Genomic DNA, 25,601 nt, shown 5'->3' on the forward strand with positions numbered 1-25,601 from the left:
GCTATTCCCTTTACAGTGCAATACTTTTGATCAGGGCCAATATGACCAAAGCCCATAAAAGTAGTGCACTATAAAGAGAATATGGTGCCGTTTGGGACATAGTCGCTGTCTGGCTGACTGATAGGAGCTTTCATGTGATTGATCAATACAGTTTAGCTGTTCAGACCACTGAGAGACAAGGCTGAAAACACACAACCACTGGACAATGGCTATGTTCCAAATTACTTATTCCCTACAGTGCCTTCAGAAAATATTCACACCCCTTGACTTCTTCCACATTTTGTTTTGTTACAAAGTGCGATTAAAAATGATTTAATTGTCATTTTTTGGTCAACGATCTACACAAAATACTGTGTAATGTCAAAGTGGAAGAAAAATTATAACATTTGTAAAACATTTATGAAAAATAAAACACTAATACATGTTAGAATCACCTTTGGCAGCGATTACAGCTTTGAGTCTTTCTGGGTAAGTCTCTAAGAGCTTTGCACACACGGATTGTGCAACATTTGCTCATTATTCTTTTCAAATTCTTCAAGCTCTGTCAAATTGGTTGTTGATCATCGCTAGACAACCATTTTCAGGTCTTGCCATAGATTTTCAAGTAGATTTAAGTCAAAACTGTAACTCGGCCACTCATGAACATTCACTGTCTTCTTGGTAAGCAACTCCAGTGTAGATCTGGCCTTGTGTTTTAGGTTATTGTCCTGCTGAAAGGTGAATTCATCTCCCAGTGTCTGGTGGAAAGCAGACTGAATCAGGTTTTCCTCTAGGATTATGCCTGTGCTTAGCTCCATTCCGTTTATTTGTATCCTGAAAAACTCCCCAGTCCTTAACGATTACAACCATACCCATCACATGATGCAGCCACCACAATGCTTGAAAATATGGAGAGTTGTACTTAGTAATCTGTTGTATTGGATTTGCCCCAAACATAACACTTTGTATTCAGGACAAACATTTTTTTGCATTATTTCTTTAGTGCCTTGTTGCAAACAGGATGCATATTTTGGAATATTTGTTATTCTGCACAGGCTTCCTTCTTTTCAATCTGTCAATTAGGTTAGTATTGTGGAGTAACTACAATGTTGTTGATCCATCTTCAGTTTTCTCTTATCACAGCCATTAAACTCTGTAACTGTTTTAAAGTCACCATTGGCCTCATGGTGAAGTCCCTGAGCGGTTTCCTTCCTCTCCGGCAACTGAGTTAGGAAGGAAGCCTGTATCTTTGTAGTGACTGATACACCATCCAAAGTGTAATTAATAACTTACCATGCTCAAAGGGATATTCAATGTCTTTTTTTTTTAACCATCTACCAATAGGTCCCATTCTTTGCGAGGCATTGGACGACTTCCCTGGTCTTTGTGGTTGAATCTGTGTTTGAAATTCACTGCTCAACTGAGGGACCTTACAGATAATTGTATGTGTGGGTTACAGAGATGAAGTAGTCATTCAAAAAGAAAGTTAAACATTATTATTGCACACAGAGTGAGTCCATACAATTTATTATATGACTTGTTAAGCAAATGTTTACTCCTGAACTTATTTAGGCTTGCCATAACAAACGGGTTGAATACTTATTGACTCAAGACATTTCAGCTTTTCATATTTAAATGAATAATTCCACTTTGACAGTATGGGGTATTGTGTATAGGCCAGTGACCAAAAATCTCAATGTAATCCATTAAAAAATTTAACACAACAAAATGTGGAAAAATTAAAGGGCTGTGAATACTTTCTGAAGGCACTGTATATAGTGCACTACTTTTGACCAGATCCCTATGGGCCTTGGTCAAAAGAAGTGCACTATAAAAGGAATATGATGCCGTTTGGGACAGTGCCAAGGAGTGTCTCAGCCTTAGAGCATCAGTTTGTCATTAGCCTGCCAAGCCTCACAATACAGCGAAAACCGGGTGGCTTCTGTCTTCAAATGCAGGTAATATAATAAAGCAAATAATTGAGCAATAATTATTGCATTTGCGTGGAATTGTTTGTGTAGATAATTGAGGAAAAAATTGTCTTTCTGTAGTTATTTATGTCACTCTATGGTTAGATGTTCTGAATGAGCTTTTTTCCCCATTTATAAGACGATAAGGCGAACACAATGTAGACCTATTTGAGCATTGAGTTTAGCTAAGGAGCGATGAGCAATATGAAAGCACGTACAATGAAATCATAGGCTATAATACTATACAGTTCTAAATATGCCTCATAAGATTGGCAATGTTCCTAATCTTATAGGGAGTGTCTAAGAAACATGTACAAAAAAAATAGAAATAAATAGAAAGGTATTTGAATTATCACTTTCTATTTAATTCCAATTTGCTTGAATAATATTGAAATGGAGATTGTTTTGTTGATATATGGGTAGCCTATAGTAATTGTATCAACCAAAACTCTGAACATACAAAGTCCTTTAAAGGTCCAAAACTCCATCCCACCAAAACAGGCTGAAATTTCAGGCAGTCTTTTCAAACAGCGCTTACACTAAAAGTGCATTATCATAATTTTCACAATTTCACAGTATTACTCCAACCTCATAGTGTGGAAATATACACTGAGTGTTTAAAACATTAGGAACACCTGCTCTTTCCATGACAGACTAATCAGGTGAAAGTTATGATCCCTTATTGATGTCACCTATTCAATTCAATTCAATCACTGTAGATTAATGGGAGGAGACAGGTTAAAGAAGGATTTTTAAGCCTTGAGACAATTGAGACATTGATTGTGTGTGTGCCATTCAGAGGGTGAATGGGCAAGACAAAATATTTAAGTGCCTTTGAACGGGGTATGAGTGTGTCAAAAACTGCAATGCTGCTGGGTTTTTCACGCTCAACAGTTTCCCGTGTGTATCAAGAATGGTCCACCACCGAAAGGACATGCAGGCAACTTGACACAACTGTGGGAAGCACTGTAGTCAACATGGGGAATCCTTTCTACACCTTGTAGAGTCAATTCCCCGATGAATTGAGGCTGTTCTGAGAGCAAAAGGGGGTGCAGCTCAGTATTAGGAAGGTGTTCCTAATGTTTTGTACTGTATAAAACACAGGAAAATCACATTTTTGACTGCACTGGGCCTTTTAAACATAGATTTGAAAGGTGATTTAGGCTTGCTGTGTCTGTGTTCTGTGCCTGGAATGTTCTATATGTAATTCTATGGTTCTGTGTCCCTGACAGAGAACTGATCAGAGCATGTCAGAGCTAGAGAGTTCCATGATCGCCATCATCCATGTGTTCCATAAATACTCGGGCCACAAGTGCAAGTTGAAGAAGGCAGAGCTCAAAGAGCTTATCAATAATGAGATGAGTCACTTCATCACTGTGAGTCACTCTCTGTCTGTATCTCAAATGGCACCCTACACTCTTAGAAAAAAAGGAGCTATCTAGAACCTAAAAGGATTCTTCAGCTGTCCCCATCTAGGAGAACCCTTTGAAGAACCCTTTTTGGTTCCAGGTAGAAAGAACCCTTTTGGGTTCCATGTAGAACCCTTTCCATAGAGGGTTCTACATGGAACCCAAAAGGGTTATTTCTACCTGGAACCAAAAAGGGTTCTCCTACGGGGACAGCCGAATAACCTTTTTTCTACGAGTGTATTCCCTATACAGTGCACTACTTTTGACCAGAGCCCTACAGGCCCTGGACAAGAGTAGTGCACTATAATAGGGAATAGGGTGCCATTTGGGACAGACCCTCTGTTTGTCCTCTGAGTATATTACTACGTACGACAACACTATCTATCATTTAAATTCATCTGAAGTGTGTCATCATGGTGTTATACCACTGGCCTACATCCAATTAGAAAAAGAGGAATCGTTTTTTAGCCTTCTGTATGAATAAAAAATGATACAATAAGGAATTATATTAAACAGCTGATTGCAATGATTTAGATTATTATTCTATGATTATTAGATTATTACGCTTTACTTAAAGCCTGCAGGTGAATGCTTTATTACTTGTTATAAGCATGTATGGGCCTATAGAAAATTTTTAACTCACATAACCTGACACAAATTCTAATCAGACACAGATTACCCTTCACAGTTGACTGTTCTTGTCTCTTTTAAGAATATCCAAGATAAGGAGACTCTGGATGAGCTGTTTGCAGATCTGGACCAGAACAGAGACCTGGAGATCGACTTCCAAGAGTTCATCGTGCTGATCGCCATGGTGACGTCAACGTGCCATGATCTCTTCAGCACGTTTCACCACCATTAGTGACACAATGTAAACATTTTACATTACATTTTAATCATTTAGCAGACGCTCTTATCCAGAGCGACTTACAGTTAGTCAGTACATACATTTTTTTATTTTTCATACTGGCCCCCCGTGGGAATCAAACCCACAACCCTGGCGTTGCAAACGCCATGCTCTACCAACTGAGCTACATCCCTGCCGGCCATTCCCTCCCCTACCCTGGATGACGCTGGGCCAATTGTGTGCCGCCCCATGGGTCTCCCGGTCGCGGCCGGCTACGACAGAGCCTGGATTCAAACCAGGATCTCTAGTAGCACACCTTAGACCACTGCGCCACTCGGGAGGATAAAGGGGAAGACTTGAGCGAGTGACCGTGTGTCTGTGTGTGACCAGCAAAACATGCATACATACTGTGTAACCCTCTCACATAAAGATCATGATGATAAAACTACTTTGTTTACATTATATTGATTTTATTATTGTATAATAGTTGTGTATATAAAATCTAACAAATCAATGACAACAATACATACATACTTACAAAAATCTGTATCCTGAAAATAGTGAAAGAAAACATTGAGTCCACTTGAATTTGGACAGTTGGGTGAGCTTTGAGTCTTGCATTGTGGAGTGACCCATGTGAGATGTACCGTTCTATCCCAAAGTGGTCATAAGGCTATTTGTATTCCTTTCCCCTTAGATGGCGTTCCATAAATTCCAGGGTCCTCTTCCAGGCGTCCTCTTGGGTGGCAGCATGCGGTACCAGGTGCCCTCCCCAGAGAGTGATCACTATATGGAAAAACAACAGGACAGCATGGGAAATAACCTGAAAATACTAATCGCAATGTAGTTCCCTCATTTCTGAGATACTGCATGTTAATTATAATGTCTGTTACCATTTTGTCAAATACCCTTTTTTGGAAACCCTTTAAATTTGAATGCATATGTTAGTGCTTGTAAGTGGATATATAAATGAAGAATAAAGGACTAATACATTTACTTCAAGACAAATCTTTCAAAGTATGATTATCATTTTAGGATACAATCATGACTATTTATAAAAAGGTACCACTGAAAACAAGGTCATAACTGCATGACAAACTAAATATGAAAGAGAGGTGAAGATGTGTATGGGAGGAAAGGAGGACCCACGTTTCTGTGGTTGTTTGGTCCACATGGAGGCATGTGCGTTGGGGGTGTAGGGTGGCTCAATCAGGTGACCAGCACCTGGATATGACAGGCGGGTGAACAGGTGGGATCTACCAACATCTTTAAGCTTCTTCTCAATCTGAAAACCAAGCAAATATCTGTTCATTCAACTGGTCACGACTTTTGACTTCGACATTGGAAAAGTTATTACTCTCATCAGCTATGACTAGGACACATTTGCGGCCAAATATATTGGCACCCTTGTAATTCCCAATTTCTTCTCAAATAAGTTTAAATTGAAAAAAAACGTTTGGTCTTCACACCTTGTTATTGGATTTTCAACATTGCAGAACCACATTTATTTTTGTAAAGAAAATAAAGACAAATGGCATGGAGAAAATTATTAGCACCCTGGAGCTAGTGCTTGGTTGCACAGCCTTTGGCCAAGATAACTGCAAAAGATGAGAGGAGGAGAGTGCATATAGGCTAGAATGAATACAACATGGCTGCTATGATCAGGGGTGTATTCATTCTACCGATTCTGTTGAAAAACGTTTCTTAAACGGAAGCAAATGAAACAGGGATACAAATACCTGAATTTGTCCAACAGAAACTCTCGTTTGCAACTGTTGGACTAAGGATTACACCCTAGATAAGCTAGATGCAGGCAAGAGTGTTCAAGGCGGTATTGAATGTCTCACTGTCTGTCCATGTGTCACTGTCTGTCATTGCATTCCAGGATGCTTTTTATGTGTGTTTGGGGTTGTTGTCCTGCTGGAAGACCCACAGCCTTCAACAGAGACACAGTTTTTGGACACTGGGTCAAACATTGCACTCCAAAACACCTTGATAATCTGCTGATTTTATGTCTTGCACACATTCAAGGCCCTCAGTACCAAAGGCAGCAAAGCAACCCCACAGCATTATCGAACCTCCCCCATAATTGATTGTAGGGAGGGTTATTTTCTTTGAATGCTTTATTTGGTCGTTGGTAAACATAAGAATACCCCAATGCTGAAAGAGACACTTCTCAAAAATCGACCTAAATAAACCTACATTCTGGGGGAAATGTTCTGTGGACCAATGAAACAAAATTAGAGCGCTTTGGCAATACAGATCAGCGCTGTGTTTACTGATGACCAAATGAAGCATTCAATGAGAAGAACACCCTCCCTACAATCAAATATGGGGAAGGTTTTATAATGCTGTGGGTTTGATTTGCTGCCTCTGGTACTGGAGGCCTTGAACGACCCCAAACACACATCAAAAACCACCCAGGAATGGTTAAGAAGAGATGCTGGATTGTTCTGCAGTGGCCAGCGAAGAGTCCAGAAAACAGCAGTTGGAGGAGGGCACCCCACAAATATTGAAGAATTAGAGCAGTTTGCTGCTAAAAAGTGGGCCAAATTGCCAGTAGAAAGGTGCAGCAAGCTCAATGATGGCTACAAGAAGCGTTTGTCTGCAGTTATCTTGGCCAAATGCTGTGCAACCAAGTACCAGCTCCGGGGTGTTTACAAAAATAAAAGTGGTTCTGCAATGTCCAAATCCAATAACAATGTGTGCTGACCAAAACTTTTTTAGAAGTTATTTTAGAAGAAATAGTGTCTTATTTAAGAAAAGTGCAAGGGTGCCAATATATTTGGCCACAACTATATATATTACCATAGTATGCCATATTGTCTGTTTAATGGTAAGGAAATCCCATGAAGTAGGCCTACCTCATCTGCCTTCTCAATAGCGGCACAGCTCAAGTCGTCTTAACCCACAATGTACAGTAGGGGGCAGCACAGGTTTTCAACCTGCACAGACAGAGAATATATTTGTAAATGTACAGCTAGTCTCCCGTAGCAATACCTCCTAATCAAGTTGTTGTCACGCCTCCTTTCCTGTTAGGGAAGCCTGGTTCTTGAGAGGCTAATGTACCAGTAACCCTCAGAATAAAATTATACATTAATTGCCACAACAAAAAAAACACTAAAGCTGCACAGGTACTCCTCACACCGATACTCTAAATAAAATATATTCTGCTCGAAAATTATTATTTTTTAAATTCCGTGCAGCCGGCTGGAGGGGGTTCTTGACCCTATCAATATTTGAGAGGGTCACTCAGGGTCGTACCTTTGCTTTGTTCTCAGGTGGGATGTTGTTGGGCGTGGACACTTCTCTGAAACTGGCGTAGCCCTGTTCATCGTAACTCCAGTGCTTCTGATCCCTATAACATAGTATAACAGTGGGTGGGATAAGAAAAAAAGCAGCATCCCTCTTTAACTAATAACACAATAGATCGAGAATTATCTAATTTAGTTCCTGTCAAGTCATCTTTTCAGGCAAGTCATCTTTTCAGGCATACTCTCATTCTCAAACCTTATTTCTGTTATATGTTTCCATGGTAACTAACCCTTCAAAGCTTTCTGTCATGCCTTCGCTGTCAGAGAGTTTGTTGAAACTTCCCATTGGATCATTGACTCAGATCACACACCTGAGAAAGAGAAAATGAGTGAATGGGAATACCAGGTATTTCAAACCAGATGCAGTCCTACAAGGACACTCATATTACTCATCATACTAATAGGCCTTTCATATTTGATTATAGCCTTTAGTCTCTACTTTCTTATATGCCCAAATTCTGTGGCTGGGAATGGACCTGGACCTATGGAGGCAACAACAGAGGACACCAAATACCCTGACTATTGGAATAAAGTCTCAGTCATAATAATTTGTGTAAAGACACTCTGTAATATATATTCTGCTATAATCTAAGATTCTAAATATGATTTGATATGTACAATTTAACAAAAACACCTGGGGGTAAGAACAAGGTCCCCACTACTCTGTTCTGCTGAATCTCTATTCTCTGGACGCCTGGTGCCATGTACCAATGTTCCACAGTCACTGCAGCCAGCTCCTGTTCCCCTCTCTGTCACTGCTCCTTGTTGGAGCCCTGACTGGATGGAACCGGAATGTGACCCTCTAATAAGGACAACTGTGCAGAGTATGGAGTCTCAACGTTTTTCTTCCACAGCCTGTGGGAAAATACACAGATGAAACTGTCACTATCATGGGCTTTGCATACAAACAAAGAGTGTATCCAACCACTCCTGGACCAATATATATGTAACTTTATTATTTTCTATTAACTATCCCTTTAAAAAATATATTTTATGTTGATTGACTTTGTTGATCAAAAGCATTTGTCTCTGAATCATATTCAATGTGACCATGGCTTTGCACGATTTGTTAGTTATTTTCCCTATTCCCACCTCAGACCCTCTCTCTCTCTCCAGGTGCAGGCTGCAGGGCCCAGAATAGTCCCATGGGCTCACAGCCCACATAGGAACCCCCTACAGACTCATCCCTGGTCACTGTGAGGAGAAGAGGGTTAGGGGAGGGAGGATGAAGAGAGGGTGAGATAGTCTGAGAGGAGAGGATAATACTTCAAATAAAAACACTTTGCTGTCAGATTCCCAGCCCCTGCATACTGTAGCTCAGTCATGTGACTCACAGTTGACGACACCCCTCCCATCTGTGTTGTAGTGAGAGAGCTTTTCCCACAGGTCACCGTCCTCGTTATGCATGCAGGCACACACCTGAGTGGCGCAGTGGTCTAAGGCACTGCATCGCAGTGCTAACTGTGCCACTAGAGATCCTGGTTCGAATCCAGGCTCTGTCGCAGCCGGCTGCGACCGGGAGACTCATGGGCGGCGCACAATTGGCCCAGCGTCGTCCAGGGTAGGGGAGAGAATGGCCGGCAGGGATGTAGCTCAGTTGATAGAGCATGGCGTTTGCAACGCCAGGGTTGTGGGTTCGATTCCCACGGGGGGCCAGTATAAAAAAAATCAAAAATCAAATCAAAAAAAATATGTATTCACTAACTGTAAGTCGCTCTGGATAAGAGCGTCTGCTAAATGACTAAAATGTAAATTAAATGTAATGTAATAGGTGAGTGAGGGGGAGGTGACGTCCCTCTAGGGTAATCGGCTCATCTATGAGGGCGCGGTTGGGCTTGGCTGTCGAAAAGGGAGCTGGTCTACAGGTCTTCCATCTCACTTGGCCTAAGAAGCACACTGAAACAACATGGGATCAAACAAGGGATTTTGCACTTCATGCAATTTAGTAACTCAGGTTTTTCAATGGGATCTATCCATAGGGGAGCCTGGGCAACTGAAATGTCTGACCTTTTTCAACTGTCTGACTGTGAACATCTGTATGAAAACCACATTAAGGGAGACATAGATTTGATTAAAATACAACTGTTGATGCAATATGAAAAAATGGGTGGAGGAGATTAATCATAAACCTAAATTGAGAACCTTTTGTTTGATTAAGGGTGAATTTGTGTGTGAGAGATATATTATGTATAACTTACCTAAAAGCAAGTGATCGCTATGTGCACAGGTAAGATCAGGGATATTGCCTCTGCGTATTGAAACAGGTCGGTATTGTGGTGAAATGGAAGAGGAAAGACTATGTAACTATTGTGACCTCGAAGAAATAGAGAATGAAACTGATGTTATCCTCTATTGCCCTTTCTACCACGATATACGCTTGCTCTTATTCCAGACCGCACACCAGATATACCCTGGCATTATGTGGCTGAGCCATGAGGAGAAACTAAAATGTTTTTTTGTCCATTGTGTATTTCCGTTTGCGGAATATTTATATAAAGCCTGGAATAAAAGAAAAAGGGCTACCTATAATTAAATTGTAAAAATATTTAGCTTCTATGTGGTAAATGGCACGTGTGTATATACATTGTGTATAGTCTCTCATATTATTCTTCTCTTTGTACCAGACTGGGTTCAAATGCCTTCTGTTTCTTTTTTTCTGTATTTATTTATCTATATATGTTATGTATGTATGTATGTATGTATGTATGTATGTATGTATGTATGTATGTGTGTGTGTATGTATGTATGTATGTATGTATGTATGTATGTATGTATGTATGTATGTGTGTATGTATGTATGTGTGTATGTATGTATGTATGTATGTGTGTGTGTATGTATGTATGTATGTATGTATGTATGTATGTATGTATGTATGTGTGTGTGTGTGTGTGTATGTATGTATGTATGTATGTATGTATGTATGTATGTATGTATGTATGTATGTATGTATGTATGTATGTGTGTGTGTATGTATGTATGTATGTGTGTATGTATGTATGTATGTATGTATGTATGTATGTATGTATGTATGTATGTATGTATGTATGTATGTATGTATGTATGTATGTATGTGTGTGTGTATGTATGTATGTATGTATGTATGTATGTATGTATGTATGTATGTATGTATGTATGTATGTGTGTATGTATGTATGTGTGTATGTATGTATGTATGTGTGTGTGTGTGTATGTATGTATGTATGTATGTATGTATGTGTGTGTGTGTGTGTGTGTGTATGTATGTATGTATGTATGTATGTATGTATGTATGTATGTATGTATGTATGTATGTATGTATGTATGTATGTATGTATGTGTGTATGTATGTATGTATGTATGTATGTATGTATGTATGTATGTATGTATGTATGTATGTATGTATGTATGTATGTATGTATAGTGAGGGAAAAAAAGTATTTGATCCCCTGCTGATTTTGTACGTTTGCCCACTGACAAAGAAATGATCAGTCTATAATTTTAATGGTAGGTTTATTTGAACAGTGAGAGACAGAATAACAACAAAAAAATCCAGAAAAACGCATGTCAAAAATGTTATAAATTGATTTGCATTTTAATGAGGGAAATAAGTATTTGACCCCCTCTCAATCAGAAAGATTTCTGGCTCCCAGATGTCTTTTATACAGGTAACGAGCTGAGATTAGGAGCACACTCTAGGCTGGAATGGGCTACAAGACCATCGCCAAGCAGCTTGGTGAGAAGGTGACAACAGTTGGTGCGATTATTCGCAAATGGAAGAAACACAAAAGAACTGTCAATCTCCCTCGGCCTGGGGCTCCATGCAAGATCTCACCTCATGGAGTTGCAATGATCATGAGAACAGTGAGGAATTAGCCCAGAACTACACAGGAGGATCTTGTCAATGATCTCAAGGCAGCTGGGACCATAGTCACCAAGAAAACAATTGGTAACACACCACGCCGTGAAGGACTGAATTCCTGCAGCGCCCGCAACGTCCCCCTGCTCAAGAAAGCATATATACAGGGCCGTCTGAAGTTTGCCAGTGAACATCTGAATGATTCAGAGGAAATCTGGGTGAAAGTGTTGTGGTCAGATGAGACCAAAATGGAGCTCTTTGGCATCAACTCAACACGCTGTGTTTGGAGGAGGAGGAATGCTGCCTATGACCCCAAGAACACCATCCCCACCGTCAAACATGGAGGTGGAAACATTATGCTTTGGGGGTGTTTTTCTGCTAAGGGGAGAGGACAACTTCACCGCATCAAAGGCATGATGGACGGGGCCATGTACCATCAAATCTTGGGTGAGAACCTCCTTCCCTCAGCCAGGGCATTGCAAATGGGTCGTGGATGGGTATTCCAGCATGACAATGACCCAAAACACACGGCCAAGGCAACAAAGGAGTGGCTCAAGAAGAAGCACTTTAAGGACCTGGAGTGGCCTTACCAGTCTCCAGACCTTAATCCCATAGACAATCTGTGGAGGGAGCTGAAGGTTTGAGTTGCCAAACGTCAGCAAAGAGGAGTGGGACAAAATCCCTCCTGAGATGTGTGCAAACCTGGTGGCCAACTACAAGAAACGTCTGACCTCTGTGATTGCCAACAAGGGTTTTGCCACCAAGTACTAAATCATGTTTTGCAGAGGGGTCAAATACTTATTTCCCTCATTAAAATGCAAATCAATTCATAACATTTTTGACATGCGTTTTTCTGGATTTTTTTGTTGTTATTCTGTCTCTCACTGTTCAAATAAACCTACCATTAAAATTATAGACTGATCATTTCTTTGTCAGTAGGCAAACGTACAAAATCAGCAGGGGATCAAATACTTTTTTCCCTCACTGTAGGTGTTCCTTTTGTCCAGATGGGAAAGGGCAGTGTGGAGTACGATTGAGATTGCATCATCTGTGGATCTGTTGGGACGGTATGCGAATTAGAATTGGTCTAGGGTTTCCGGGATGATGGTGTTGATGTGAGCCATGACCAGCCTTTCAAAGCACTTCATGGCTACCGACATGAGTGCTATGGGGCGGTAGTCTTTAGGCAGGTTACCTTCGCTTTCTTGGGCACAGGGACTATGGTGGTCTGCTTGAAACATGTAGGAATTACAGACTCGGTCAAGGAGAGGTTGAAAATGTCAGTGCACGTCCTGGTAATCCGTCTGGCCCCGCGGCCTTGTGAATGTTGACCTGTTTAAAGGTCTTGCTCACATCGGCTACAGAGAGCGTGATCACAGAGTTGTCCGGAACAGCTGGTGCTCTCATGCATGCTTCAGTGTTGCTTGCCTCGAAGCGAGCATAAAGGCATTTAGCCCATCTGGTAGGCTCGCATCACTAGGCAGCTCGCGGCTGGGTTTCCCTTTGTAGTCCATAATAGTTTGCAAGCCCTGCCACATCCGACGAACATCAGAGCCGGTGTAGTAGGATTCAATCTTAGTCCTGTATTGACGCTTTGCCTGTTTGATGGTTCGTCTGAGGGCATAGCGGGATTTCTTATGCGTCCGGATTAGTGTCCCACTCCTTGAAAGCAGCAGCTCTAGCCTTTAGCTTGGTGTGGATGTTGCCTGTAATCCATGGCTTCTGGTTGGGATATGTACATACGGTCACTGTGGTGATGACGTCGTCGATGCACTTATTGATGAAGCCGGTGACTGAGGTATACTCCTCAATACCTCCACCTGAAAAATGCCCATCATTCACCTTTTATGGTGACAATAAAGCCCCTATTTGTTGTATACTTTGGAAGTATTGGAATTAGGCTGAGGCAGTTTCTAAAGGAAATAGCAATGGCGAACTTGATCAAATGTCTTTGGCGGTTTGATGGCAGAATGTTAAACTTTTGCAGCGACATTTGCTGTAGGCCTCGGCTATCTGACAAACAAAAAGATTCAGAAAGACAAAAACAATTTCGAATTGCTGAGGACCTGTAAACAGATCGTTTGATTATTTGTTAGTGCCTAATGTTTTGCATTGATTTTTTCTTGAACCTATATGCTGCACTGCCTGCGAATTCTGAAACATTGTCTACTTACAGTGGTAGCCATACACACTTCAATGCAAAAGATGGAACTGTCAGTTTACCTGTTTAATTATACTGTATGTTATAAAACACGTTCTCTATCTTATTCATAGGCTATTATTTGAAGTATTTTGCTCTATCTAATAGGCCCAATTAAATGAGCGATGCACATGGTATTTGTTGTAGGATACTTCGGGAATATTACATTTTAGTCATTTAGCAGACGCTCTTATCCAGAGCGACTTACAGTTAGTGAGTGCATACATTTTTCATATGAACCCATAATGGCCAGAAAAGGTGAGGAATTTATTCTGCAATGGTTATACAAATATGTATTATGTTTACAGGGCGCATCCAGTAAAGTGGGAGAAAAGGAGGAAAGAAATGTGATATCTAGGAATTTGTGTCAAAAAAAAAGTCACAGAAGAATGAAATACACTACTGCAACTTGTAAAGGCCTTAAAACAAAATCTTAACACCAGAAGTAGTAACCTCGGCAGCCAAAAGCAGTGAAAAAAAACGGTTGTATTCAACATTTTTATTCAATCATTTTTCAAATAGCCGGATTTCCCTTCCCATTCCAGATACAACATACTTTTATTGTGAAATGAATAGTTTATAGAGGGAAATCACTTCCGGGTCGATTTTGTTGCCGTTTTCTCTTTTCTGGTATTCGTGATCAGCTCCACGTTATCTCGTAGCTTTATGGTGGGATTTAATGTCTGTTGTACTTTTGGATATCTCACTACCTAACACTCCGACCAGATATTGAATATCAGTAAAAGTAGGCGACGCTTTGTGAACTCAATAATACCTACTGCTAACAAGCCAGCTAGTTATGTTAGGTATGTTGCTAGCGACGTTAGCTAGCTAGGTTGACAGGCAGAAGATACCGACCCTACGGTTAAGCTTGTTTACACTGAGCTCGGAAAACCGCCATGGTTACATTAAGATACCATGAAGCCAGCGCAAGATATGGGGTCGGTAAAAACGTACCTCAATGCAAGGATATGATATGCCACTGTACTCCAAATTTGACCTTTATCCACACTGCTCCATGGAGAAGATGGAAATACTACTAACTAGTGCTCCTTTGTTCAATGCAACATGCCATTCCATAATGGCTACTGGTAGCTAGCATGAGGACGAAAAGGGCAGTTTTCTGAAAAAAACGAGCAGTATTTCAATCTTCTCGGTGGATAAAGGTAACACTTGGAGTACATGGCATATGCCATCCCTGCATTGAGGTACGTTTTCCGACTCGTATCTCTCGCCAGCTCCAAAGGTGTCTTAATGTAACCACGATTGCGTTCCGACCTCAGTGCAGCTCAGTCAGAGTAAACAAGCGAAATGGTAGGGTCGGTATCTTCCGGAAAGCTAGCTAGGAAGCTATCAACCAGTTGTTCACGTACTGCTAGCAAGCCAGTCAGCCAATGTAGGTCAGCTATCAAAGTTGTCAGGTAGCTATATTTTTTTAAATAAGAGGTCATGTAAAACACGAGTTTGTTATGTCACATAGTTAGTTAGTTCGTTGGCAAGTAGGCCTAGCAAGGTTGTTAGCCTAGCTAGCTAACTAGAATAACGCTTATAACAGCTTATAGCTAGGTCATCATGTACTAGCTAGCTCCACTAAAATGGATCTGTGAAATGTCTGCCATTTCATTTCAGGTCTTGAATCACTGACACCCCCTATACATCAGAGGAGTAGCCTTGCACTCATTTTCAGCTGCTCGGGGTTCCCTGTGTCCCCACCTTAAGCTTTGGAATGGGCAGTCATTTCCGCAGCTACATCTGGGACCCGGTCCTCATCTTGTCCCAGATTGTGTTGATGCAATGCATTTACTACAGCTTTCTGGGTCTGTGGCTGGCTGGAGTGGACAGTCTCGTACAAACCAACAGATCGCTGGACCAGATCTTCAGTTATGAGGTGAGTCCTCCTGGAATGTGTCCTAACTGGTTTCCTATTTATTGTCTGTTGAGTTGACAATGGACTGATTCACAACATGGCTCTATGCTTGCAGGTTCTTGGTTTTGCAACAATGCAGGGCAGACTCTCAATGATGGCATTCATCTTGAACTCGCTTACCAGGTAAGTGAATGGGCCTAAAAGCCGATTTATGCTTGATTTGGAAATGAAGTACGGAGTCTCCGTACGTGTGACGCAATTGGGAGCCTCCGTGGGACTGCGGAGGCCAAATCAAGCTCTGTATGGCGATGCCGTGCACCTCCCAAATGTTGTAACAATGCGAAGGGCTCCGTATAGCTCCACATTGACATGATTGGTTGATGGTAGGTGGGGGCGGTATGTCGTGTATAAACACAAACTTCCTTCCTTGACAACAGCTCTTCTCCTCGAAGTGCAAGAAGTATGAATGCCCTGACTTCTGCAGAGGCCGTGTTGTCCACCCACTCTGGGTGAAAGCGCGATTTGGTGATGACATTTCAATTCCTTAAGTTGTAAAATACATTATGATTATTCATGTTCTGAATTGTTCAGTGGAGTCCTTCTCTAACATATCATTAACATTGTACCCAGAAAGTCAGATTTCGTAACCTAATACATCCGATAATAAGCACCGAGCTCAGTTGACAGAGCGGTGCGCTTTCTCGCAGGGACTTTTGAGGATTTTACATGTTGTTGTGATCGTCTGCAAAGTTGTTTCCGCTGGTCGCAAAAAGCTAAATTAGTATGACCCGAACTGAATTAAATGTAAAAGGCTTTTAACATTTAAAAAAACTTGCGGTGCTTCGATTTTGTGAGAAATCTTCGAAAAAGAACAGGAATTTCGCATTAATATGAAAAGCGTCTACTAAAATATGAAAATACTAAATGTCATGTGTCAAAATAGATATCTCTTACCTCTGTATTGTTTTACCTCCTCCGGATTTGGGAATAAATATGAATTCAACTGTGAGCCTGTCAGTTTAGCCTTAATTCTCGCACAGCGTCCAGCCTAGCTGACGCAATGCTATTTTCCAGATTTTTGACCATTTATTTGTCTAGTCTCAATTGATTTAGTCACCTTAATCCTGGCCATCCTACAAGGGTAAAAATTCCAATAACTTTTTTAACAGATTATGATAGAGACATGAGGTTTGGACCATTTGGAGTATCTACACAATTAACATATTATTTTACCCATTTGTCAAAATATGCGTTTTTGATTGGACTCCCTAGCCTAAATCTGAGTGCTACATGTTCACTCAACACTTTGGTATGAATAAGTCCAGTCATATACCATTGATGAAAGGCTGGCTTGTTATGAGGTCAATAATCCATTATGCTCTATAATAGACTACAATCTTAAAGGGATACTTTATCTACTTCCCCAGAGTCAGATGAACTTGTGGATACCATTTTTATGTCTCTGCATGCAGTTTGAAGGAAGTTTGCTAACTAGCGCTAGAGCAATTGTTAACTAGTGTTAGCACAATGACTGGAAGCATGCTACTACATACCATAGACTTCCAGTCATTGCACTAACACTAGATAGCATTGGCTCGCAAAACTACCTCTAACTTCCTTCACACTGGACACAGAGACATACAAATGGTATCCACAAGTTAATCTGACTGGGGCCTCATTGTCAAAATCCTGAAGTATTGGTAATTTTGCCAAACTGAGCTATGAATTAAATACTTTTTTACATTTACACACATACTTTAATTGAAAGACCAACCTGTTTTGAGGCATGTTGTCCTTCATCGTGCATCTGTCTCCCTGTTTCGTTAGTGCCATGGGCCTGTGGTTCTTCATCCGTCGAGGGAAGCAGTGTCTGGACTTCACCATCACTGTGCACTTCTTCCACATGATAGGCTGTTGGATCTACAACGCCCACCTCCCGGCGGCCTTGTCCTGGTGGCTGGTCAACGTGGCCTGCATGGCTCTGATGGCCGTGATTGGAGAGTACCTGTGCATGCGGACTGAGCTCAGGGCCATCCCAGTCAACAGTGGACCTAAGTCTAACCTCTGACCTGACCCCACTCTGTGACACTGGCTTACTCCCTGTGAACTGTTCACCTACAGTTATCTGTCCAGTATGATGTGGGGTATGACATTTGTGCCCAAAGACTTGGTGGGACTGGGTAACACAGTAGTTGTATCTAGAGACAGAGATGCTTAGCGTTGGAAGATTGCACACCTCTCAATGGCTTCAAGGACTTGGAGATGGACTGAAGTGGTTCTGGTTGCTGTATTTATTTGTAAAGATGTACTACACATCTAACAGTGAATGCTAACTTCTTCCTTGACCCACTGACTAAGATACCACTTTCTTTGAGACAGTTTGAAGCAGAGTTTAGTTTAAAGTGTTACAAAGATATGAATGGTTTCATAATTGTATTAAATTGTGATATTATCACATGATGAATGTAGAGAAGTGGTTGTATGAAAATGTATGCACTCACTCTGGATAAGAGCGTCTGCTAAATGACTAAAATGTAAAAATGTAAAATGTTGTCATGCACATGCTTTTCGGTTATGTCCTATCCAGTTGAGAGAGAAAAAAGTGCAGTTTTAGTTGAGCCAGTTGAATGATAAACATTGAACATGGTACAATAACAAACTAGTCATACATGTAAAGAAGAGAACCAAATATGGTGTTCTATTTTATTCCTCATTAAAGTATGTGAGCTTGAGGGTTGAACGGAATCAGCAAAGCTCAACCATACCATCAACGTTAGGAAGTTAACATGACAAGAAAGCACATGGGAGTAGGCCTACTGAGCCATGCTACGGAGCAGCAAGTACAGTGGGGAAAAAAAGTATTTAGTCAGCCACCAATTGTGCAAGTTCTCCCACTTAAAAAGATGAGAGAGGCCTGTAATTTTCATCATAGGTTCACGTCAACTATGACAGACAAATTAAGAAAAAAAAATCCAGAAAATCACACTGTAGGATTTTTAATGAATTTATTTGCAAATTATGGTGGAAAATAAGTATTTGGTCACCTACAAACAAGCAAGATTTCTGGCTCTCACAGACCTGTAACTTCTTCTTTAAGAGGCTCCTCTGTCCTCCACTCGTTACCTGTATTAATAGCACCTGTTTGAACTTGTTATCAGTATAAAAGACACCTGTCCACAACCTCAAACAGTCACACTCCAAACTCCACTATGGCCAAGACCAAAGAGCTGTCAAAGGACACCAGAAACATAATTGTAGACCTGCACCAGGCTGGGAAGACTGAATCTGCAATAGGTGAGCAGCTTGGTTTGAAGAAATCAACTGTGGGAGCAATTATTAGGAAATGGAAGACATACAAGTCCACTGATAATCTCCCTCGATCTGGGGCTCCACGCAAGATCTCACCCCGTGGGGTCAAAATGATCACAAGAACGGTGAGCAAAAATCCCAGAACCACAAAGGGGGACCTAGTGAATGACCTGCAGAGAGCTGGGACCAAAGTAACAAAGCCTACCATCAGTAACACACTACGCCGCCAGGGACTCAAATCCTGCAGTTCCAGACGTGTCCCCCTGCTTAAGCCAGTACATGTCCAGACCCGTCTGAAGTTTGCTAGAGTGCATTTGGATGATCCAGAAGAGGATTGGGAGAATGTCATATGGTCAGATGAAACCAAAATAGAACTTTTTGGTAAAAACTCAACTCGTCGTGTTTGGAGGACAAAGAATGCTGAGTTGCATCCAAAGAACACCATACCTACTGTGAAGCATGGGGGGTTGAAACATCATGCTTTGGGGCTGTTTTTCTGCAAAGGGACCAGGACGACTGATCCGTGTAAAGGAAAAAAATGAATGGGGCCATGTATCGTGAGATTTTGAGTGAAAACCTCCTTCCATCAGCTAGGGCATTGAAGATGAAACGTGGCTGGGTCTTTCAGCATGACAATGATCCCAAACACACTGCCCAGGCAACGAAGGAGTGGCTTCGTAAGAAGCATTTCAAGGTCCTGGAGTGGCCTAGCCAGTCTCCAGATCTCAACCCCATAGAAAATCTTTGAGGGAGTTGAAAGTCCGTGTTGCCCAGCGACAGCCCCAAATCATCACTGCTCTAGAGGAGATCTGCATGGAGGAATGGGCCAAAATAGTGTGTGAAAACCTTGTGAAGACTTACAGAAAACGTTTGACCTGTGTCATTGCCAACAAAGGGTATATAACAAAGTATTGAGAAACTTTTGTTATTGACCAAATACTTATTTTCCACCATAATTTGCAAATAAATTCATTAAAAATCCTACAATGTGATTTTCTGGATTTTTTTTTCTCATTTTGTCTGTCATAGTTGACGTGTACCTATGATAAAAATTAAAGGCCTCTCTCATCTTTTTAAGTGGGAGAACTTGCACAATTGGTGGCTGACTAAATACTTTTTTTCCCCACTGTATCTGATAATCATTCCTCGCTTAGCATGATCATATTGGTTTTAAAGTGTTGCGTGTATATGATGTGATGCTGTGGAGAGCAGATGGCCCCTCTCAGCCACCAGCTGTGTTATGCCAGGATGCTGTCACTGTGTGTGTGCCTGACTGTGCTCGTTGGTGCCGTGACTGTAGTCTATGGTCAAATTAAACGTAAACCTACTTTAGTAAGCAGCATGCTGAGTGTTAATGGTTGTCTGCTGATTTTCAACACACTTTCTCTTTCCTTTTCATAGTCTGAAAACCAATTTTACAAAACATAACTTATCTCTGGACCTTTCACATTTTTGGATCTTAATTCTGAACTTGTGTGAGATAAGAGGTTTAATTTGAATTGCGTTGGAAATCAGGACAATGCAGTGTAATGTTTCTACACCATCTTTTTCCTCTAGCATTGGTGCTAAGGGGTTTTATATCACCAAGTTGTTGAACTCTTAACAATAAGTTGGCCCGTCTGGAGTCTTAAAGGGCAACTCTGCCACTTTTCAACATCATATTCATTATCTCCGGCACCAAACCATTGTCTACATACAGTACCAGTCAGAAGTTTGGACGCACCTACTCATTCAAGGGTTTTTCTTTATTTTTACTATTTTACACATTGTAGAAAAATAGTGAAGATGTCAAAACTATGAAATAACACATATGGAATCATGTAGTAACCAAAAAAGTGTTAAACAAATCAAAATATATTTTATATTTGAAATTCTTCAAAGTAGCCACCCTTTGCCTTGATGACAGCTTTGCACACTTGGCATTCTCTCAACCAGCTTCACCTGGAATGCTTTTCCAAAAGTCTTGAAGGAGTTCCCACATATGCTGAGCACTTGTTGGCTGCTTTTCTTTCACTATGTGGCCCAACTCATTCCAAACCATCTCAATTGGGTTGAGGTCGGGTGATTGTGGAGGCCAGGTCATCTGATGCAGCACTCCATCACTCTCCTTGGTCAAATAGCCCTTACACAGCCTGGAGGTGTGTTGGGTCATTGTCCTGTTGAAAAAGAAATTATAGTCCCACTAAGCCCAAACCAGATGGGATGGCGTATCGCTGTAGAATGCTGTGGTAGCCATGCTGGTTAAGTGTGCCTTGAATTCTAAATGAATCACAGACAGTGTCACCAGCAAAGCACCCCCACACCATAACACCTCCTCCATGCTTTACGGTGGGAACTACACATGCAGAGATCATCCGTTCACCCACACCGCGTCTCACAAGGACACAGCGGTTGGAACCAAAAATCTCACATTTGGACTCCAGACCAAAGGACAAATTTCCACCAGTCTAATGTCCATTGCGCGTGTTTCTTGGCCCAAGCAGGTCTCTTCTTCTTATTGGTGTCCTTTAGTAGAGGTTTCTTTGCAACAATTCGACCATGAAGGCCTGATTCACACAGACCCCTCTGAACAGTTGATGTTGAGATGTGTCTGTGACTTGAACTCTGTGAAGCATTTATTTGGGCTGCAATTTCTGATGCTGGTAACTCTAATGAACTTATCCTCTGCAGCAGAGGTAACTCTGGGTCTTCCATTCCTGTGGCAGTCCTCATGAGAGCCAGTTTCATCATAGCATTTGATGGTTTTTGCGACTGCACTTGAAGAAACTTTAAAAGTTCTTAACATTTTCCATATTGACTGACCTTCATGTCTTAAAGTAATGATAGACTGTCATTTCTCTTTGCTTATTTGAGCTGTTCTTGCCATAATATGGACTTGGTCTTTTACCAAATAGGGCTATCTTCTATATACTCCCCTACCTTGTCACAACACAACTGATTGGCTCAAACGCATTAAGAAGGAAAGAAGTTCCACAAATTAACGTTTAACAAGGCACACCTGTTAATTGAAATGCATTCTAGGTGACTACCTCATGAAGCTGATTGAGAGAATGCCAAGAGTGTGCAAAGCTGTCATCAAGACAAAGGGTACCTATTTGAAGAATCTCAAATATAAAATATATTCTGATTTGTTTTTTAACACTTTTTTGGTTACTACATGATTCCATATGTGTTATTTCATAGTTTGGATGTCTTCACTATTATTCTACAATGTAAAAAAATTGTAAAAATAAAGAAAAACCCTTGAATGAGTAGGTGTGTCCAAACTTTTGACTGGTAGTGCATGTTTCTATGATCTGTGGTTAAAATGAAAGGTAAAAAAAAATGCTTCTCTCTGACATCACAGGGTACAGTTAGGATTTTTTTTTTTTATCCCCTGCTGATATTGTACGTTTGCCCACTGACAAAGAAATGATCAGTCTATAATTTTAATGGTAGGTTTATTTGAACAGTGAGAGACAGAATAACAACAAAAGAATCCAGAAAAACGCATGTCAAAAATGTAATAAATTGATTTGCATTTTAATGAGGGAAATAAGTATTTGACCCCCTCTCAATCAGAAAGATTTCTGGCTCCCAGGTGTCTTTTATACAGGTAACGAGCTGAGATTAGGAGCACACTCTTAAAGGGAGTGCTCCTAATCTCATCTTGTTACCTGTATAAAAGACACCTGTCCACAGAAGCAATTAATCAATCAGATTCCAAACTCTCCACCATGGCCAAGACCAAAGAGCTCTCCAAGGATGTCAGGGACAAGATTGTAGACCTACACAAGGCTGGAATGGGCTACAAGACCATCGCCAAGCAGCTTGGTGAGAAGGTGACAACAGTTGGTGCGATTATTCGCAAATGGAAGAAACACAAAAGCACTGTCAATCTCCCTCGGCCTGGGGCTCCATGCAAGATCTCACCTCGTGGAGTTGCAATGATCATGAGAACAGTGAGGAATCAGCCCAGAACTACACGGCAGGATCTTGTCAATGATCTCAAGGCAGCTGGGACCATAGTCACCAAGAAAACAATTGGTAACACACTACGCCGTGAAGGACTGAAATCCTGCAGCGCCCACAAGGTCTGCCTGCTCAAGAAAGCACATATACAGGTCCGTCTGAAGTTTGCCAATGAACATCTGAATGATTCAGAGGAGAATTGGGTGAAAGTGTTGTGGTCAGATGAGACCAAAATGGAGCTCTTTGGCATCAACTCAACTCGCCGTGTTTGGAGGAGGAGGAATGCTGCCTATGACCCCAAGAACACCATTCCCACCGTCAAACATGGAGGTGGAAACATTATGCTTTGGGGGTGTTTTTCTGCTAAGGGGACAGGACAACTTCACCGCATCAAAGGGACGATGGACGGGGCCATGGTCATTGAAAATGGGTCGTGGATGGGTATTCCAGCATGACAATTACCCAAAACACACGGCCAAGACAACAAAGGAGTGGCTCAAGAAGAAGCACATTAAGGTCCTGGAGTGGCCTAGCCAGTCTCCAGACCTTAATTCCATAGAAAATCTGTGGAGGGAGCTGAAGGTTCGAGTTGCCAAACGTCAGCCTCGAAACCTTAATGACTTGGAGAAGATCTGCAAAGAGGAGTGGGACAAAATCCCTCCTGAGATGTGTGCAAACCTGGTGGCCAACAACTAAAAAAGGTCTGACCTCTGTGATTGCCAACAAGGGTTTTGCCACCAAGTACTAAATCATGTTTTGCAGAGGGGTCAAATACTTATTTACCTCATTAAAATGCAAATCAATTTATAACATTTTTGACATGCGTTTTTCAGGATTTTTTTGTTGTTATTCTGTCTCTCACTGTTCAAATAAACCTACCATTAAAATTATAGACTGATCATGTCTTTGTCAGTGGGCAAACGTACAAAATCAGCAGGGGATCAAATACTTTTTTCCCTCACTGTAGGATTAAAAGTAAGAAAACCTTGCTCCCCACTTCACCTCGAAAAATCACTGTTTACATATTTTTTTGTTTTACTTTGACGATGTCATCAAAAATACAGTTTTCACATATGTAGATACTGGATTGGTGCTGGAGATAATTAATTAATATGAGGTTGAAAAGTGGCGGAGTTGCCATTTAAGACCAAATCCTTTGTTTTTGTTTTCAACACACAGAGTGCTTCTCTTCACATCACAGATTTTCCTTATGTGTGACAGTGAAATATACTCAGAGATTGTCTGGGATGGTTTTTCTCAGATTGTAAACCACAACTTGTTTTTTTAACATATATTTTAAGCCCTTTATGTAATAAAGCTAATGCAATTATAATTTCCTGCAGTATTGTAAATGCATTTGTTGAAAGTTAGCTCTTGTTGTGTCAGAATGACCTTCTTGATCCAAACCAGTCAGGTTTCAAGACTGGTCATTCAACTGAGACTGCTCTTCTCTGTGTCACGGAGGCTCTCCGCACTGCTAAAGCTAACTCTCGCTCCTCTGCTCTTAACCTTCTAGACCTATCTGCTGCCTTTGATACTGTGAACCATCAGATCCTCCTCTCCACCCTCTCCGAGTTGGGCATCTCCGGCGCTTCTCACACTTGGATTGCGTCCTACCTGACAGGTCGCTCCTACCAGGTGGCGTGGTGAGAATCTGTCTCCGCACCACGTGCTCTCACCACTGGTGTCCCCCAGGGCTCAGTTCTAGGCCCTCTCCTATTCTCTCTATACACCAAGTCACTTGGCTCTGTCATATCCTCACATGGTCTCTCCTATCATTGCTACGCAGACGACACACAATTAATTTTCTCCTTTCCCCCTTCTGATAACCAGGTGGCGAATCGCATCTCTACATGTCTGGCAGACATATCAGTGTGGATGTCGGATCACCACCTCAAGCTGAACCTCGGCAAGACGGAGCTGCTCTTCCTCCCGGGGAAGGACTGCCCGCTCCATGATCTTGCCATCACGGTTGACAACTCCATTGTGTCCTCCTCCCAGAGTGCAAAGAACCTTGGCGTAACCCTGGACAACACCCTGTCGTTCTCCGCTAACATCAAAGCGGTGACCCGATCCTGCAGGTTCATGCTCTACAACATTCGCAGAGTATGACCCTACCTTACACAGAAAGCGGCACAGGTCCTAATCCAGGCACTTGTCATCTCCCGTCTGTATTACTGCAACTCGCTGTTGGCTGGGCTCCCTGCCTGTGCCATTAAACCCCTACAACTTATCTAGAACGCTGCAGCCTGTCTGGTGTTCAACCTTCCCAAGTTCTCTCATGTCACCCCGCTCCTCCGCACACTCCACTAGCTTCCAGTTGAAGCTCGCATCTACTACAAAACCATGGTGCTTGCCTACGGAGCTGTGAGGGGAACGGCACCTCCTTACCTTCAGGCTCTGATCAGACCCTACACCCAAACGAGGGCGCTACGTTTATCCACCTCTGGCCTGCTAGCCCTCCTACCTCTACGGAAGCACAGTTCCCGCTCAGCCCAGTCAAAGTTATTCGCTGCTCTGGCACCCCAATGGTGGAACAAGCTTCCCCACGACGCCAGGACAGTGGAGTCACTGACCACCTTCCGGAGACACTTGAAACCCTACCTCTTTAAGGAATACCTGGAATAGTCTAACAGTAATCCTTCTACACCCCCCTCCCTCAGTGGTGATTGTCCCACTGGCTATCCTAAGTTGAATGCACCAATTTGTAAGTCGCTCTGGATAAGAGCGTCTGCTAAATGACGTAAATGTAAATGTTGTGGGTTTAATCTATTCAAATCAAATCATTTTATTTGTCACATGCGCCGAATACAACAGGTGTAGACCTTACTGTGAAATGCTTACTTACAGTGGGGAAAAAAAGTATTTAGTCAGCCACCAATTGTGCAAGTTCTCCCACTTAAAAAGATGAGAGAGGCC

At 41.6% G+C, this 25,601-nt stretch overlaps 2 protein-coding genes and 1 long non-coding RNA gene across 6 annotated transcripts; 2 read left to right on the forward strand and 1 right to left on the reverse strand.

The window, feature by feature from the left end:
• The first annotated feature begins 1,853 nt into the window (after window positions 1-1,853).
• Window positions 1,854-5,184, forward strand: LOC121575895 (protein S100-B). Its single transcript, XM_041889188.1, has 4 exons — window positions 1,854-1,937; window positions 3,182-3,325; window positions 4,071-4,229; window positions 4,903-5,184. The coding sequence occupies exons 1-3, from the start codon at window positions 1,932-1,934 to the stop codon at window positions 4,218-4,220; spliced, it is 300 nt and encodes a 99-aa protein (XP_041745122.1). The 5' UTR covers window positions 1,854-1,931; the 3' UTR covers window positions 4,221-4,229; window positions 4,903-5,184.
• On the reverse strand, window positions 4,912-7,866 carry LOC121575898. Its single transcript, XR_006002393.1, has 5 exons — window positions 7,750-7,866; window positions 7,470-7,563; window positions 7,070-7,150; window positions 5,355-5,490; window positions 4,912-4,991 (listed from the first exon to the last, which is right to left on the reverse strand). It is a non-coding gene; the product is annotated as an uncharacterized LOC121575898 (long non-coding RNA).
• A 6,284-nt stretch (window positions 7,867-14,150) lies between these two features.
• On the forward strand, window positions 14,151-18,193 carry LOC121575117 (protein SYS1 homolog). Of its 4 annotated transcripts, none has more exons than XM_041887986.1 (4): window positions 14,151-14,224; window positions 15,185-15,443; window positions 15,538-15,605; window positions 17,250-18,193. In XM_041887986.1, exons 2-4 carry the CDS (start codon window positions 15,282-15,284, stop codon window positions 17,488-17,490), a joined length of 471 nt encoding a protein of 156 aa, XP_041743920.1. In that variant the 5' UTR covers window positions 14,151-14,224; window positions 15,185-15,281; the 3' UTR covers window positions 17,491-18,193. The 4 variants fall into 4 exon arrangements, with proteins under 4 accessions (XP_041743920.1, XP_041743919.1, XP_041743918.1 ...); XM_041887985.2 differs by having other exon boundaries at window positions 14,155-14,361; XM_041887984.2 differs by having other exon boundaries at window positions 14,155-14,300.
• The last annotated feature ends 7,408 nt before the right edge of the window (window positions 18,194-25,601 follow it).

This window comes from Coregonus clupeaformis, chromosome 10 (genome assembly GCF_020615455.1).
Source record: "Coregonus clupeaformis isolate EN_2021a chromosome 10, ASM2061545v1, whole genome shotgun sequence".
NCBI lineage: Eukaryota > Metazoa > Chordata > Actinopteri > Salmoniformes > Salmonidae > Coregonus > Coregonus clupeaformis.

Coding starts and splice junctions, on each gene's coding strand:
- LOC121575895 (XM_041889188.1), top strand. Junction 3,326..4,070: donor AGATGAGTCACTTCATCACT/GTGAGTCACTCT, acceptor GTCTCTTTTAAG/AATATCCAAGATAAGGAGAC.
- LOC121575117 (XM_041887986.1), top strand. CDS start 15,282: ATGGGCAGTCATTTCCGCAGCTACATCTGGGACCCGGTCCTCATCTTG. Junction 15,444..15,537: donor ACCAGATCTTCAGTTATGAG/GTGAGTCCTCCT, acceptor CTATGCTTGCAG/GTTCTTGGTTTTGCAACAAT. Junction 15,606..17,249: donor ATCTTGAACTCGCTTACCAG/GTAAGTGAATGG, acceptor CTGTTTCGTTAG/TGCCATGGGCCTGTGGTTCT.